Source organism: Oncorhynchus tshawytscha, linkage group LG06 (assembly GCF_018296145.1).
Source record: "Oncorhynchus tshawytscha isolate Ot180627B linkage group LG06, Otsh_v2.0, whole genome shotgun sequence".
Lineage (NCBI taxonomy): Eukaryota > Metazoa > Chordata > Actinopteri > Salmoniformes > Salmonidae > Oncorhynchus > Oncorhynchus tshawytscha.
In genome coordinates this window covers 35,307,466-35,323,957 of record NC_056434.1, presented here as the reverse complement: position 1 = coordinate 35,323,957, position 16,492 = coordinate 35,307,466, and the positions used below count along the sequence as shown (strand labels likewise).

The window sequence follows — 16,492 nt, the reverse complement described above, 5'->3', positions numbered from 1 at the left end:
TAATTCTATAATTCCCCCCCAAAATACTTATTTCAAACAATTTTGGACAGTTTGCTAGCAAACTCAAATCAGGCCCCAGGAAGCTCTTTAGAACAAACAGTTGAATGAAAATGAAACATGTCTGATATTGCTGCTCAGTGGTTATTCTGACCATACACTACAGCTCTGTCTCTTACACATTGACCTTCCTCAGTTCCTCTACATTAACTCAGACTGAATCTGAATGACTTTATTCTATCTACCCTGCTTACATAGACTATATTCATATCAACATACGGGGTGGGCACGGGACATAGGAAAATAGGACATACACAATGCTCCTATTGTTATGATGTCCTTGTTTCTTCAATTTTTTATTTGTTAATGACAATGGCTAAGAAGGAGAATGAATAGAATAAGGAAACATTGCAGAGTGGAAAAAGGAGAAAATGCACAAAGCAAAATATGTGGTCCAGTTTAACAAAACATATATTCTTAAGAGACAAAGATCAGTGTGTGAGGAGCTACAGCCTGACTCTCACAGGAACCTCCTGGGGCTATTCACTGGGGTTCTGGATGACTATCAATAGATACTCCTTGTCTGGAAAAGAGAGGAGGAGAAACTGTAAAATCCCTAAATGTGTTTCATTACATTTTAAATATTAACAATGAATCAAAAGCACAATATCAACATGTCAGATACATAGATGATCTTCTCGTGGATGGGCGTCCCTTGAGAACCTAAACCACCTCTGCTACACTCACCAGGTGCCACCATGATCTCATGCTTCTTGGAGCGGATGCGGAGGAAGGTCAGGTCGTTCTGAGGGTCGATGTCTCGGACTGTGCTTCTGGCTTTCATAGTGAGCTGGTGCAGCAGGCCAGCATACTGCACCGTGGTGGAGTTGTCTAAGGTAGTTCTGATTGGGATACCTGAGAAAGACCAACACACAGCATCAACTTTATAATAGAGAAGTGATGAGACTATTACTTGCTACATAAATTCAAATGGTATGTCTTTGATGCCCAGGGGCTACAGATGAAAATTAGCAATCTAGCTAAATCTGGTACAATGGCATGTTGTACATGGTTCCTGACAAATAAAAGTAATCATCATGTTGTGGCTAAAGGTACAGCTCCTATAAGAGGATGTAAACATGGGATTGTAGAGAGGGAGGGATGATGTTACTTCAGTGTTGTCTTGCTTACCCTCGGCATTAACAACTATTGTTCCAATTACACCTTTGTGAGTTTGAATTCTCTTTAGTGTCTCTTCGACTTCTGCCTGTTTATGGAAGAAGATAAAGTGTCAGTACAGCAGCTTTGCCTCACTTAGGCTCCCGAGTGGCACAGTGGTCTGAGGCACTGCATCTCCGTGCAAGAGGCGTCACTACAGTTCCTGGTTCGTATCCAGGCTGTATCACATCCGGCCGTGATTGGGAGTCCCATAGGGCGGCGCACAATTGGCCCAGCGTCACCGGGGTAGGCAGTCATTTTAAATAAGAATTTGTTCTTAACTGACTTGCCTAGTTATATAAATGTTAAATGTGGGGGAAAAAAGTCTGACCGAGACAGCAAAGCAGCTGATTAGCTTACGTTAGCTAGCCATTCCTACTGACAGTCAATAGCATAGCTAAGATTAGCTAGCTACACTATATTTACAAAGGTATGTGGACTTAGTGGATTTGGCTATTTCAGCCACACTAGTTGCTGAAAAGTGTAAAAATAAATAGGAGCGCACAGCCATGCAATCTCCATAGACAAACATTGACAGTAGAACGGCATTACTGATAAGCTGTGACATTCAACGTGGCACCGTCATAGGATGCCACCTTTCCAACAAGTCAGTTCATCAAATTTATGCCATGCTAAAGCTGCCCCAGTCAACTGTAAGTGCTGTTATTGTCATGTGGAAATGTCTAAGAGCAACAACGGCTCAGCCGCAAAGTGGTAGGCCACACAAGCTCACAGAACGGGACTGCTGAAGTGCGTAAAAATCATCTGTCCTCGGTTGCAACACTCACTACTGACAAATCTGGGTTTGGCGCAAGCCAGGAGAATGCTACCTGTCTGAATGCATAGGGCCAACTGTAAAGCTTGGTGGAGGAGGAATAATAGTCTGAGGCTGTTTTCATGGTCCGGGCTAGGCTCCTTAGTTCCAGTGAAGGGAAATCTTAATGCTACAGCATACAATGACACTATCTACGATTCTATGTTTCCAACTTTGTGTCAACAGTTTGGGGAAGGACCTCTCCTGTTTCAGCATGACAACACCTGGGTGCACAAAGCAAGGTCCATACAGAAATGGTTTGTTGAGATAAGTGTGGAAGAACTTAAGTGGCCTGCACAGAGCCCTGACCTCAACCCCATCGAACACCTTTGGGATGAATTGGAACGCAGACTGCGAGCCTGGCCTATTCGCCCAACCTCACTAATGCTCTTGTGGCTGAATGGAAGCAAATACCGCAGCAATGTTCCAACATCTAGTGAAAACCCTTCCCAGAAGAGTGGAGACTGTTATAGCAGCAAAGGGGGGACCAACTCCATATTGATGCCCATGATTTTGGAGTGAGATGTTCGACGAGCAGGTGTCCACACATTTATCTAGCAAGCTATCGTTTAAAGCGGCAATCAGCAGTTGAAACGATAACAAAGTGAATCCCAACCACTGTTTCGGTAAAAAAGCGGGGGGATAGGGCTGTAGAAATGTAACCAAATTTAAAGACAGAGCTATGGATGCAAAGATTGACCATCCATGATATCAAAATTATATTTTTTATCATGTTCCTCTTCCTAGTATCCTGATGGCTAATGTCCAATCGCTGGAAAATAAACTTTGAACTCCGAGCAAGGCTTCAATTGCAGAGGGACATCAGGGAATGCTGCGTCTTTGTTTGTTTCCTCAAACAATTCCTGGTATACCGAAGTTGAAAACCTCTCAAGCTCCTGTTCACCTGACCTGAAGTTTCTGATGCTGAAATACCCCACTATATGCCGAGGGAATTCACATGTGTTATTATCACAGTTGTTTACATAACGCCGCAATCACACACCAATGCGGCACTCATCGAACTGTACAAGATCATTAGCCAGCAGAATCCTCTCCCCCGGGTTCCCAAGTGGCCTAAGGCACTGCATCTCAGTGCTAGAGGTGTCACTACAGACCCTGGTTCGATCCCGGGCTGTATCACAAACGGCCATTGGCCCAGTGTCGTCCGTGTTAGGGGCGGGTTTGGCCGGGGTAGGCCGTCATTGTAAAATAAGAATTTGTTCTTAACCGACTAAAATAAAACCCTGCATCTTGTCGTGGGTGACTTTAACCAAGCCCGTTTTCTTCATATCACCAACATGTATCCTTCCCTACAAGAGGATCCGCTGTGCTTGACCATGTATACACAAACATCCCCGACTTTGGCCAATCAGATCATGTCTCTCTTCCTACAAGCAGCAACTCGAGAGACAGCCACCAACACAGAGAATAGTGAGGCGCTGGACAGAGGTAGACTCAATTCCGCAGGATTGTTTGGAGAATACTGATTGGAATATGTTCAAAGATTCATCCACCCAGGACTCATCCATCAACATTGAGGAATATACATTGTCAGTCGCAGGCTTCATTAGCAAATATGTTGATGACGTTGTACCCACAATAACAATCCAGACATACCAAAAACCCTGGATGAACGGAGATATACGTACAATGCTGAGAGTCAGTACCGCAGCATTCAATGTCAGTGGAACAAACCCCAATAACTTGGTGGTGTGTGACGCATGAAAGGCAAGCATGTACGAACTCCGCAAATCCATTAGGGACGCAAAAAGACAATACAGACTGTTCGACAACTCCGACTTAAGTCGCATGTGGAAAGGAAAATCCCTCCCAGACGAGCTTCTCTGAGTGTGTGCTGGCGGAAAACTTCTCTGGCATCCGTCACGCTCACCTCTGTCATCATGAAGTGCTTTGCGAGGCTGGTCATGGCCCACATTAAGGCCAGCATGCCAGGCACACTGGACCCACTCTAATTTGCCTACCGCTCCAACAGATCCAAGGAAGATGCCATTTCCATCACTATTCACACAGCAGTAACACACACATCTGGACAAGAGGAATATCTATGTGAGAATGCTGTTCATTAACTACAGTTCAGAATTCAACAGTACTGTTCCCTCCAAGCTCGACACCAAGCTCAGAGCCCTGGCTCTGGACACCACCCTCTGCAACTGGATCTGGAATTCCTAACAGGCAGACCACAGTATGTTAGGACTGGCAACAACACCACCTCCACACTGACTCAACACGGGGGGGGGCCCACCAGAGGTGTCTTCAGTCCTCTGCTGTACTCCCAGTTGCACGACATCAATTCCATCATCAACTTTGCTAACGACACCCCGGTTGTTTGCCTGAATCAGCCTATAGGGAGGAGGTAAATGAACTGCCATTGTCATAACCTCTCCTTCAACATCAGGAAAACAAAGGAGTTGAATGTTGACTTCAGGAAGCACAGGGAACTTGCCCCGATCCCCATCAATGGGATTGTAGTAGAGAGAGTCACAAGTTTTAAGTTCCTTGGCACTCACTTTACCGAGGACTTGTCATGGACCAACAACACCACCACCACTCTTGTCAAGAGGGCACAACAGCATCTCTACTTCCTAAGGCGGCTGAAGAAATCTGGCATGCCGCCCCGGGTCCTCTCCAAATAGTACCGCTGCACCATCGAGAGCGTCCGGATCGGTTGCATCACAGCCTGGTACGGGTATTGCTCCGTCCACGACAGCAAGATCCTCCAGCGGTTGGTGAAAATGGCCCAGAACATCACCACTCATCCAGGACCTCTACTTGAAACGGTATTTGCGGAAGGCACACAGCATTATCAAGGACACCACACCCCAGCCACGAGCTGTTCTCTCCCTTACCACCAGGCTTTCAGTATTGGAGCATGAGGTCTGATACCAACAGCCTCAGAGACAGTTTCTATCTACATGCCATCAGACTGTTGAACACTTGAACTGGACTGATCACGTGCTCTGATTTCCCGCACCTTATCACACATCACTGCTAACATCACACACATCATTTCCCCCCTCGATCTACACACAAGACCCCATGATGACAAAGCAAAAACAGGTTTTGAAATTTGTTAATTCATAACAAATAAAACTGATTACATTTACTTAAGTATTCAGACCCTTAACTCAGTACTTTGTTTTAGCACCTTCGGCAGCATTACAGCCTCGAGTCTTCTTGGGTATGATGCTACAAGCTTGGGATGCCTGTATTTGGGGAGTTTCTCCAATTCTTCTCTGCAGATCCTCTCAAGCTCTGTCAGGTTGGATGGGGAGCATTGCTGCACAGATATTTTCAGTTCTCTCCAGCGACGTTAGATCTGGTTCAAGTCCGGCCTCTGGCTAGGCCACTCAAGGACATTCAGAGACGTGTCCCAAAGCCACTCCTGCATTGTCTTGGCGTTGTGCTTAGGGTCATTGTCCTTTTGGAAGGTGAACCTTCACCTCAGTCTGAGCACTCTGGAACAGTTTTTCATCAAGGACCTCTCTGTGTACTTTACTCTGTTCATCTTTCCCTCGATTGTGACTAGTCTCCCAGTCCCTGCCGTTGGAAAAACATCCCCACAGCATGCCACCATCATGCTTCACCGTAGGGATGGTGCCAGGTTTCCTCCAGACGTGACACTTGGCATTCAGGCCAAAGAGTGCAATCTTGGTTTAATCAAACCAGATTATCTTGTTTCTCATGGTCTGAGTGTTTAGGTGCCTTTTGGCTAACTCAAGCGGGCTGTCTTGCCTTTTACTGAGTTCTGGCAACTCTACCATAAAGGCCTGATTGGTGGAATGCTGCAGAGATGGTTGTCCTTCTGGAAGGTTCTCCCATCTCCACAGAGGAACTCTGCAGCTCTATCAAAGTGACCATCAGGTTCTTGGTCACTTCCCTCACCAAGGCATTCTCCCCCGATTGCTCAGTTTGGCTGGGCGGCCAGCTCTAGGAAGTCTTGGTGGTTCCAAATATCTTCAATTTTTAAGATTGATGTAGGCCACTGTGTTCTTGGGAACCTTCAATGCGGCAATGTTTTTTTTGTTTTGTACCCTTCCCCAGATCTGTGCCTCGACGCAATCCTGTCTCGGAGCTCTATGGACAATTCCCTTTGACCTCATGGCTTGGTTTTTGCTCTGACATGCACTGTCAACTCTGGAACCTTTTATATAGACAGGTGTTAGCCTTTCCAAATCATGTCCAATCAATTTACCATAGGTGGAATCCAAGGAAGATCAATGGAAACAGGATGCACGCGAGGTCAATTTCGAGTCTCATTGCAAAGGGGCTGAATATTTATGTAAAGAAGGTATTTCTTTCTTAATAAATTTGCACAAAAAAAATCAAACCTGTTCGCTTTGTCATTAGGAGTATTGTGTGTAGATTGCTAAAAAAAAAGGCTGTAACATAACAAAATGTGGAAAAGGTCAAGGGGCCTGAATACTTTCCCACAGCACTGTACATGCAAAAAAAATGTTATTCTACTGCCATTGTGTTTAAAAAACAACAACTATTTCTTAATGTTGCCTTCTTGCGAAGGAACCCGCAAGTAAGCATTTCGTTGGACGATGATGTTGACCAGGTCGCAGTTGTAAATGAGAACTTGTTCTCAACTAGCCTACCTGGTTAAATAAAGGTGAAATAAAATGAAAATAAATAAAAATACCATGTGTATCTCATACAAGGAGGCTAAACAGTGTTTGTTGACATTTACTTTCTTTACAAACATTGGAGTAAAAGAAGGTTAGATCTTGTGCACTGGTGGGGTGTGTCAGTTGAACTAAGCTCATGAGGCACTTATGTCATATACTTCAAAAATCAAGATACATTTCATTAATTTTTGTCCAAAAATTGATGTAGCAACTGCTGATTTGCCTCTTTTTAAAATGCAATGGGTTCATAGCCACGGGAAGTACGGGTGCTGAAGGTGCTGCAACACCCCCTGCTAGTGTGATGGTAAAATTGAAAGAATTTGTGCAGCAATAAACTATTAAACCATTTTTTCAATTGCCATATTGATATAAATTATACTGTATTTATATATGGGCCCCATTCTGCAAGGAGAGCTCTCAGCTCTGTTTTTGTTTGTGATATGCTCTTATCTGTTGTGGGGGTTTGGCGCCAGACACAAGCTCTGCTGTATGACAGACAGTACGCGTTAAGTCGGTTCTTTCTCGCTCCCTCTTCTCTCACCCTTGTGGTGGATATCAAGTGATCTAGAGTAATGCTCACAGGTTCTCCACATTATTTTCTATTAGTTCAGAATTCTAAACTTGGGAACAATATCAAGGAACGTGGCATTCTCTTGCCCTCGGTTCGCAGGCCTGCTCTTGCCTATGTCAAACACGTAGGTGTACTAGCCCATTAGTCTAGCAAGTAACAGTCAGTGGTGCTTTCCACCAGCTGGTGCTAGATCGAGGTGAGCGCTTTTCTCCGCGATGGATCGCATTGCTGTCCATTTGCTCAGTTGTAATAATAGGCACAATCTTGGTAACAACACCCCTCTCACACACCTGTTGTAATTATGCAATACAAAGAAATGTGCGCTCTGTTGACGATGGTATATTACTAGGTGGCGCGCAAGTTAAGTTTGGGGAAGCTTACAATTTTTCCTACCACTTCTACTGATCTGCATGGCAATTCTGATTTTCATATGTGCATTCATTTAAAAAATAATATTTGTCAACTGGTTACAAATACAAATCTGAATTAAAATGATACATCTAAAAGTAAAAATTCCACTAATGCTAGTGGACCAGCCTCTGCTATATGGACGCAATGATTGGTGGCTAAAGAAATGAACGCATAGAACTAAGAGAGCCTCCGTCAATGTATCAGTCGACCTATAATTGTCAACTAAGTAATAATACATAAAGCCGACAAATAAAAACATAAAATATCCTGATGAATGAAATTATTTGTGGACTACAGGAAAAGGAGAACCGAGCACTCCCCCCAGATGGAGCTGTAGTAGAGCAGTTTGAGAGCTGTCCACACCATCGAGAGCATCCTGACTGGTTGGATCACCTCCTGGTATTGCAACTGCTTGGCCTCCGACCGCAAGGCACTAGAGGGTAGTGTGCAGGCCCAGTATATCACTGGAGCCAAGCTTCCTGCCATCCAGGACCTCCATACCAGGCGGTGTCAGAGGAAGGTCCAAAGATGTTTCAAAGACTCATCCATGTCATAGACTGAGTCATCCATGTCATAGACTGTTCTCTCTGCTACTGCACGGCATCGGAGCACCAAGTCTAGGTCCAAAAGACTTCCTAACAGCTTCTACCCCCAAGCCGTAAGACTCCTGAACAGCTAATCAAATGGCTACCTGGACTATTTGCATTGTCCCACCCCCCACTAATTTTTATGCTGCTGCTACTCTCTATCTATAGTCACTTTACCTCTACCTACATGTACAGTTTGGAAACACCTATTAATTCCAGGATTATTCTTTATTTTTACTATTTTCTACATTGTAGAATGAATGAATGAATGATGAAATATAAACACTTGAAGTAACCAAAAAATCAAATCTTATTTGTCACATACACATGGTTAGCAGATGTTAATGCGAGTGTAGCGAAATGCTTGTAGTGTAGCGAAATGCTTGTGTGTAGCGAAATGCTTGTGAAGTAACCAAAAAAGTGTTAAACAAATCAAAATATATTTTATATTTGAGATTCTTCAAAGTAGCCACCATTTATTTGCCTTAACAGCTTTGTACACTCTTGGAATTCTCTCAACCAGCTTCATGAGGTAGTCACCTGGAATGCATTTCAATTAACAGGTATGGAATTTTTTTCCTCAATGTGTTTGAGCCAAACAGTTGTTGTGACAAGGTAGGGGTGGTATACAGAAGATCCCTCATTTAAGACTGAGGTCAGTCAATACGGAACATTTCAAGAACTTTTGAAGAAACTTTAAGTGCAGTCGCAAAAACCATCAAGCACTATGATGAAACTGGCTCTCATGCGGACCGTCATAGGAAAGGAAGACAGTTACTTCCTGCTGCAGAGGATAAGTTTATTAGAGTTTATTACACCTCAGATTGCAGCCCAATGAAATGCTTCACAGAGTTCACGTAAGACACATCTCATCCTCAACTGTTCAGAGGAGACTGTGTGACTGAGGCCTTCATGGTCGAATTGCTGCAAAGAAACCACTACTAAAGGACACCAATAAGAATAAGAAACTTGCTTGGGCCAAGAAACACGATCAATGGATATTAGACCGGTGGAAATCTGTCCATTGGTCTGAGCCCATATTTGAGATTTTTTGGTTCCAACCACCGGGTCTTTGAGACGCAGAGTAGGTGAATGTATGACCTCCGCATGTGTGGTTCCCACTGTGAATCATGGAGGAGGTGTGATTTGTGTGGGGGTGCTTTGCTAGTGACCCTGTCGGTGATTTATTTAGAATTCAAGGCACACTTAACCAGCATGGCTACCACAGCATTCTGCAGCGATACGCCATCCCATCTGGTTTGCACTTAGTCCCACTATCATTTGTTTTTCAACAGGACAATGACCCAACACACCTCCAAGCTGTGCAAGGGCTATTTGACCAAGAAGGTGAGTGATGGAGTGCTGCAACAGATGACCTGGCCTCAACCCAATTGAGATGGTTTGGAATGAGTTGGACTGCAGAGTGAAGGAAAAGCAGCCAACAAGTGCTCAACATAAGTGGGAACTCCTTCAAGACGGTTGGAAAAGCATTCCAGGTAAAGCTGGTTGAGAGAATGCCAAGTGTGCAAAGCGGTCATCAAGGCAAAGGGTGGTTATTTTGAAGAATCTCAAAATATATTTTGATTTCACGTGTTATTTCATAGTTTCTCTTCACTATTATTCTACAATGTAGAAAATATTAAAAATAAAGAAAAATCCTTGATTGAGTAGGTGTATCCAAACTTTTGACTGGAACTGTACATATTACCTTGACTAACCTGTACCCCCGCACATCGACTCTGTACCGGTAGCCCCTGTATATAGCCTCGCTACTGTTATTTTATTGTTTAATTATGTTATTCTTTAAAAAAAAAAATTCAGTTTATTTTAGTAAAGACTTTAACCCTTTTCTTAACTGCATTGTTGGTTAAGTGCTTGTAAGCATTTCACTGTAAGGTCTACCTGTTGTATTCAGCATGTGGCAAATAGAATGCAATTTGAAAGAACCTGCATTTTATTTGTCATCTCTACTATTCATCTCCCTAGGCCTGTCTGCCATTTCTATTGGTCTTGAGCTATCCCTAGTGAAGTGGATCATGGTAGCCTATCAAATCTGGGTCCAGCCCAATGACTGTATATATGAAGGTCTGGCCCGAAGCTGTCGCTAGAGAACTTGCAACGTTGTATCAACTAGCCTGTTCCGAGCCCTCAGTTTCCAGCACCAGTGAGCACGCGACAGACATAACTGTTTTTGCACAAAGGGAAATGTGTTCATGTATTTTAAGACATCCCCATTCGATATAGGCCTATGGGATCCTCAGAACATGACATTTTGCTCTTTCACACCGATGCCTGGAGATTATGAAGGGGGATACTGTACAGTCGTGGCCAAAAGTTGAGAAGGACACAAATATCCATTTCCACAAAGTTTGCTGCTTCAGTGTCTTTAGATATTATTGTTAGATGTTACTATGGAATACTGAAGTATAATTACAAGCATTTCATAAGTGTCAAAGGCTTTTATTGACCATTACATGAAGTTCATGCAAAGAGTCCAAGTTCTCAATGGGATTAAGGTCTGGGGAGGTTCCTGGCCACGAGCCACTTAGTTATCACTTTTGCCTTATGGCAAGGTGCTCCATCATGCTGGAAAAGGCATTGTTTATTACCAAACTGTTCCTGGATGGTTGGGAGAAGTTGCGCTTGGAGGATGTGTTGGTACCATTCTTTATTCATGGCTGTGTTCTTAGGCAAAATTGTGAGTGAGCCCACTCTCTTGGCTGAGAAGCAACCCCACACATTAATGGTCTCAGGATGCTTTACTGTTGGCATGACACAGGACAGATGGTAGCGCTCACCTTGTCTTTTCCGGACAAGCTTTTTTCTGGATGCTCCAAACAATCGGACAGGGGATTCATCAGAGAAAATAACTTTACCCCAGTCCTCAGCAGCCCAACCTTTTGCAGAATATCAGTCTGTCCCTGATGTTTTTCCTGGAGAGAAGTGGCTTCTTTGCAGCCCTTCTTGATACCAGGCCATCCTCCAAAAGCCTTTGCCTCCCTGTGCGTGCAGATGCACTCACACCTGCCTGCTGCCATTCCTGAGCAAGCTCTGTACTGGTGGTGCCCCGATCCCGCAGCTGAATCAACCTTAGAAGACGGTCCTGGCGCTTGCTGCACTTTCTTGGGCACCCTGAAGCCTTCTTCACAACAGTTGAACCGCTCTCCTTGAAGTTCTTGATGATCCTATAAATGGTTGATTTAGGTGCAATCTTACTGGCAGCAATATCCTTGCCTGTGAAGTCCTTTTTGTGCAAAGCAATGATGACGGCATGTGTTTCCTTGCAGGTAACCATGTTTGACAGAGGAAGAACAATGATTTCAAGCACCACCCTCCTTTTGAAGCTTCCTGTCTGTTATTCAAACTCAATCAGCATGACAGAGTGATCTCCAGCCTTGTCCTCGTCAACACTCACATCTGCGTTAATGAGAGAATCACTGACATGATGTCCGCTGGTCCTTTTGTGGTAGGGCTGAAATGCAGTGGAAATGTTTTTTGGGGGATTCAGTTCATTTGCATGGCAAAGAGGGATTTTGCAATTAATTGGAATTCATCTGATCACTGTTCATAACATTCTGGAGTATATGCAAATTGCCATCATACAAACTGAGGCAGCAGACTTTGAAAATGAATGTGTCATTCAACTTTTGGCCACGACTTTTGGCCATGAAAGATTTTTCAAATACTGGGAGGAACTATCATTCACAATGGATTAAAAAAGGTAGAGTAAAAAAATGACTGAAGTTCACCTTTATTAGTGGTGATAAGACAACCAGAAATCCCCAAGTGGGCACTTTCCTACATTTGTGTGCAGCAGGCCAGTTAGCCTATGCATGCTCAGGTGTAGAAGTAGGACAGAGAAACCACACATGCTCATTTGGAGCGCTCAAAAGAAAATACAATGAAAAAAGTGATGGTATGAAATAAACCAAAACAAGTTCCTCACAAGTGTAACAGGTCGTGCGCTCTGCAAACACTTTCCACTCAGAGAATGAGAACGGTAATTGATTATAGGCCTAATTAATACACGCATTAACAAATGTATGTAACCAAATGGGGATTAACGGTAAATGTACTATTGGTGACATATGTAATGGGGAATTGACAAAAATAAAGGGCAAACCAGACAAAACAATGAATTTGCAAGAATTTGTGGGAGACAGCTCAGCGCGTTCTGTAGGGTGTTCAGATTGTCTTCGGGGAGGATGGATACTGAAATTCAGTCTCTTAGCTTTGTAAATAAATATATTTAGTACCCATTTAGTTTTGTATTCAACAGATTTAATTTAGAAAAAGCCCATGTTTTTACTGAAACCTGTGATGACATTCCATTCACATGCTAAATTCTCGGTAAATTGTCTAACATTTTAACCATATGGGGTTGGGACTATTGTTTTTCTGATGGAATTCTCTATTGGATGGATAAAACATTTGTATAACCCTTTTAATTAATCATTCTATGGGTGAACGCCGTACATTCTGGAGAGCTGAGAGAATTCTGGAGAGAGACATGCCAATATATTCACCACACACCCCTCCCCTTGTCTAAACATAAAAAATAAAGGTGAAGTGACAGTGTAGTGACACCTCTTGCACTGAGATGCCTTAGACCACTGGGCCACTCAGGAGCCCAAGATACATTATCTTCACACACATTTTAGATGCATTGGTTTTCACTGACAGCCACATCTCAATAATCAGCTAGGCCTATTGATATGCCCTCTGCCCAAATTGAAGTCTTCACAACTAGGCATATAGACCTACATGCTTGTGATTTAAAACAAGCCACAGCTTTAAAATAAGCTAATGATCCTCTGTGGCTAAGTCACACTCTCTGGTGACATATTTTCTATGATTGTATTTACTTCCTCAGCACTACTCAAAACATCTTCATGCTGCCATGAATGGATTGGCAATGACATCAGTCATCACTATTTGTTGTTCGGCCTGCCTGCACGTAACACACCCTTTACATAACTATTATTGAACTAGCTAACTACATGAAACAAAACCTTTCATGTTAATAAAATAATTATTTTTTACCATATTTGCAGGTGCTGACTAACGTTAGCTGTCAAATCAATGTTGTTGTAGTCCAGCAAACAGCTTCCAAAGATATTCCTTCTACACTACCGTCGCGTTCTATTCAGTGGTTATGTTGCTACGTAGAAACGGAAGTAGCTAGGCGTTCGACAGGAAGTAGCTACCTAGCTAGACAGCTAGCATCACAGAATTTGGTTGCATCCTCAAACACTTCACATAAAAATGCCGGACTTAGCGGTAGAAAATGTGGTTGTCCATCCACTGGTGTTGCTCAGCGTGGTGGATCATTTTAATAGGTATGTAATTTAATAATATGTTTCCAAATCCTATCAATTCGTTACCTCTTTACTAACTTGCCACTTTTTGTACTAGATGATGTTGCAGCCAGGCCTAGCTAGGCTAGCTGGCCAGCTAACCCTGCTGAGTCAGAAACTCATATGAAGCTGTGTATTTGTTAGCCATGACAGTAGCATAGCTAACTAGTTAATTTTGGCTAGTCAATTGTATTTACAGGCCACTCACTACCTGTTAGTATTAGCAAGTAACAACTGATTTCTAAGTAATGGAATAATTGAAAAAACATTCAGTCAGTTTCGTAGAGCACAACGTCATTATGTATCAGGGTAGCTAACTTAGCTAGTGCCGGGGTAAAAGTAGTTATTTTGACTTTAGTCTTAGAGGAAATGTTTGATTTCCTCCAAGACATCCTATGGTATTGATTGTGTAAATGTTATGTTGTTTTTACAGAATAGGGAAAGTAGGCAACCAGAAGCGAGTAGTGGGTGTTCTCCTCGGCTCTTGGCATAAGAAAGTCCTTGATGTGTCCAACAGCTTTGCAGGTGAGTTCTTCTCCTTTAATCTTGTAACGTTACCAAAATAACCTGTTATGTCATGTGGCTAGTTTATAACATTTGTGACGGCAGTGTAATTATGATGACAAAATGTTTAGCTACACAAGTCTGTAGTTGGAGGCAATATTGATTGGATTTTCTCCAGTGCCATTTGATGAGGATGACAAGGATGATTCAGTGTGGTTCCTGGATCATGACTACTTGGAGAATATGTACAGCATGTTCAAGAAAGTCAATGGTGAGAACACACTATACATTGGTACATTTTTAACTATATAAAGTCAGTCTCATCGACTTCTACAGTCATCCTATAAGATTCTCAAACCTTTCCCTTCTCTTCTTTCCAGCCAGAGAGAGGATAGTGGGTTGGTATCACACAGGTCCTAAACTACATAAGAATGACATTGCCATCAATGAACTCATCAAGCAATACTGCACCAATTCCGTAAGTGCTTTCAACCCTGTAAATATTCCACATGAATAAATACCAGTAAGACATATGTTCCATCTCCTGTTGAAATTATTAAATTGTATTGATAATACAGCCGAGAATTTAACAATGACTGTTTTGTATGGGACTTTCTCCCTCTCAGGTATTAGTGATAATTGATGTAAAGCCTAAGGACCTGGGCCTGCCAACAGAAGCCTACTTTTCTGTGGAGGAAATACATGATGTAAGTGGAGCATAGACTTGTATGAGCCTAAATGACAAAATCAGTCAAACCCTGGACTAGCCAACCCCGAGGTCTCTGGGCTGATTTTGGACTAGGCATACAAGTGATCACACAAGTTCTTGTTACTTTACTTTTCCAGGACGGCACTCCGACCTCCAAGACGTTTGAACATGTGACCAGTGAGATCGGAGCAGAGGAAGCAGAGGAGGTGGGCGTGGAGCACTTGCTCAGGTACACATGATCTTTTAACTGGACCACACACACACACATTCCACATACCCATCTGTCTTTCTCTTTTACTCACACGTACAATAAAGCATTTCAGGGAGTCTTCTGACTTCCAGTTTAACGCCACACTGAATTCGACACCCTTTTCTATTCTCCTTTGATATATTCTCGTGTCCACAGAGACATCAAGGACACAACAGTGGGTACTCTGTCTCAGCGGATCACCAACCAGGTACATGGCCTGAAGGGACTCAACTCCAAGCTGCTGGACATCAGGTCTTACCTGGAGAGAGTGGCTGCAGACAAGCTTCCCATCAACCACCAAATCGTTTACCATTTACAGGACGTCTTCAACCTGCTTCCCGATGTCAACCTACTGGTATGATGGGGTGTGTGTGGGAGCAAGGGGGATAGGGGCAGGCATGTTAATCGATTACCATTCATTCTTATTTTCTGGGGAAAGAGTGCACATTGATACATTTTCATTCTCAATTAAAATACATTCAGGTTTGTAGGACCTACTAATTCATTACATTGAACAGGTAGCCTGGCATTTTCCACCAGATTCCATGTTGTGCTGATCAAATCCCCTGGTTAATCATAATTCACAATGCCCTAATCCTGCCACTTCTCCCTGCAGGAGTTCACTAAGGCCTTCTACCTAAAGACCAATGACCAGATGCTGGTGGTTTACCTGGCTTCCCTTATCCGCTCAGTGGTGGCTCTCCACAACCTCATCAACAACAAGATCTCCAACCGTGACGCAGAGCGGAAGGAGGGACAGGAGAAAGAAGAGGGCAAGAAGGAGAAGAAAGAGGACAAGGAGAAGAAGGACGAGAAAGAGAAGGAGAAGGGTGACTCCTCATCCAAGAAAGATGAGAAGAAGAAAAAATAAGTGCACACTATTTTGGTGTGTCTTATAAACCACCCTATTCCCCTGGATAGTGCACCACTTTTGGCCTGAGCTACATATCTGTGTATAAGGTCTAGCTAAAAGTAGTGCTCTGTATGGTGTCATTTGAGACTTTGTCATAACTGGCATAATAGCTATAGTGCTGAGGGTGAGAGGATGGTTATGTGTATTGGATGTTCTCTACAATGAGAATGATTGTTCTGCACTGTCTGGGCTGCGTTCAGTAGGGCACAACGTTAAGGAACGCTCAGATAGAAATGCATATTGTAGAACCGACATGCCTCTGATGTGAGCAATCACATCCTCTCTATTCTGTTATTTCTATCGGTAACGTTCAGTAAATTCCCCCCTCCTGAATGCGACCCTGATGGTGTGTCTCGTATGTACATACATACATACAGAGACACACAATTGCCTGGGAGCTCTTATCTTTCGTATGGTGAAAAGGAACATTACATTTCTGTATCACTCATTAAAGTGGGGTCCTATTAAATCATTTTATGTTTCCAATTGGCAAATGTATTTTTTTTGTC

The 16,492-nt window shown here is 43.1% G+C and overlaps 2 protein-coding genes across 2 annotated transcripts; one reads left to right on the top strand and one right to left on the bottom strand.

The window, feature by feature from the left end:
* Positions 1-321: 321 nt before the first annotated feature.
* On the bottom strand, positions 322-13,433 carry LOC112252481 (dynein light chain roadblock-type 2). The gene is made up of 4 exons (XM_024423729.2): positions 13,294-13,433; positions 1,189-1,264; positions 745-912; positions 322-580 (listed from the first exon to the last, which is right to left on the bottom strand). Exons 1-4 carry the CDS (start codon positions 13,294-13,296, stop codon positions 537-539), a joined length of 291 nt encoding a protein of 96 aa, XP_024279497.1. The 5' UTR covers positions 13,297-13,433; the 3' UTR covers positions 322-536.
* On the top strand, positions 13,432-16,469 carry LOC112252478 (26S proteasome non-ATPase regulatory subunit 7). The gene is made up of 8 exons (XM_024423724.2): positions 13,432-13,589; positions 14,041-14,132; positions 14,290-14,382; positions 14,492-14,589; positions 14,738-14,818; positions 14,958-15,049; positions 15,227-15,425; positions 15,687-16,469. The coding sequence occupies exons 1-8, from the start codon at positions 13,516-13,518 to the stop codon at positions 15,939-15,941; spliced, it is 984 nt and encodes a 327-aa protein (XP_024279492.1). The 5' UTR covers positions 13,432-13,515; the 3' UTR covers positions 15,942-16,469.
* Positions 16,470-16,492: the final 23 nt, after the last annotated feature.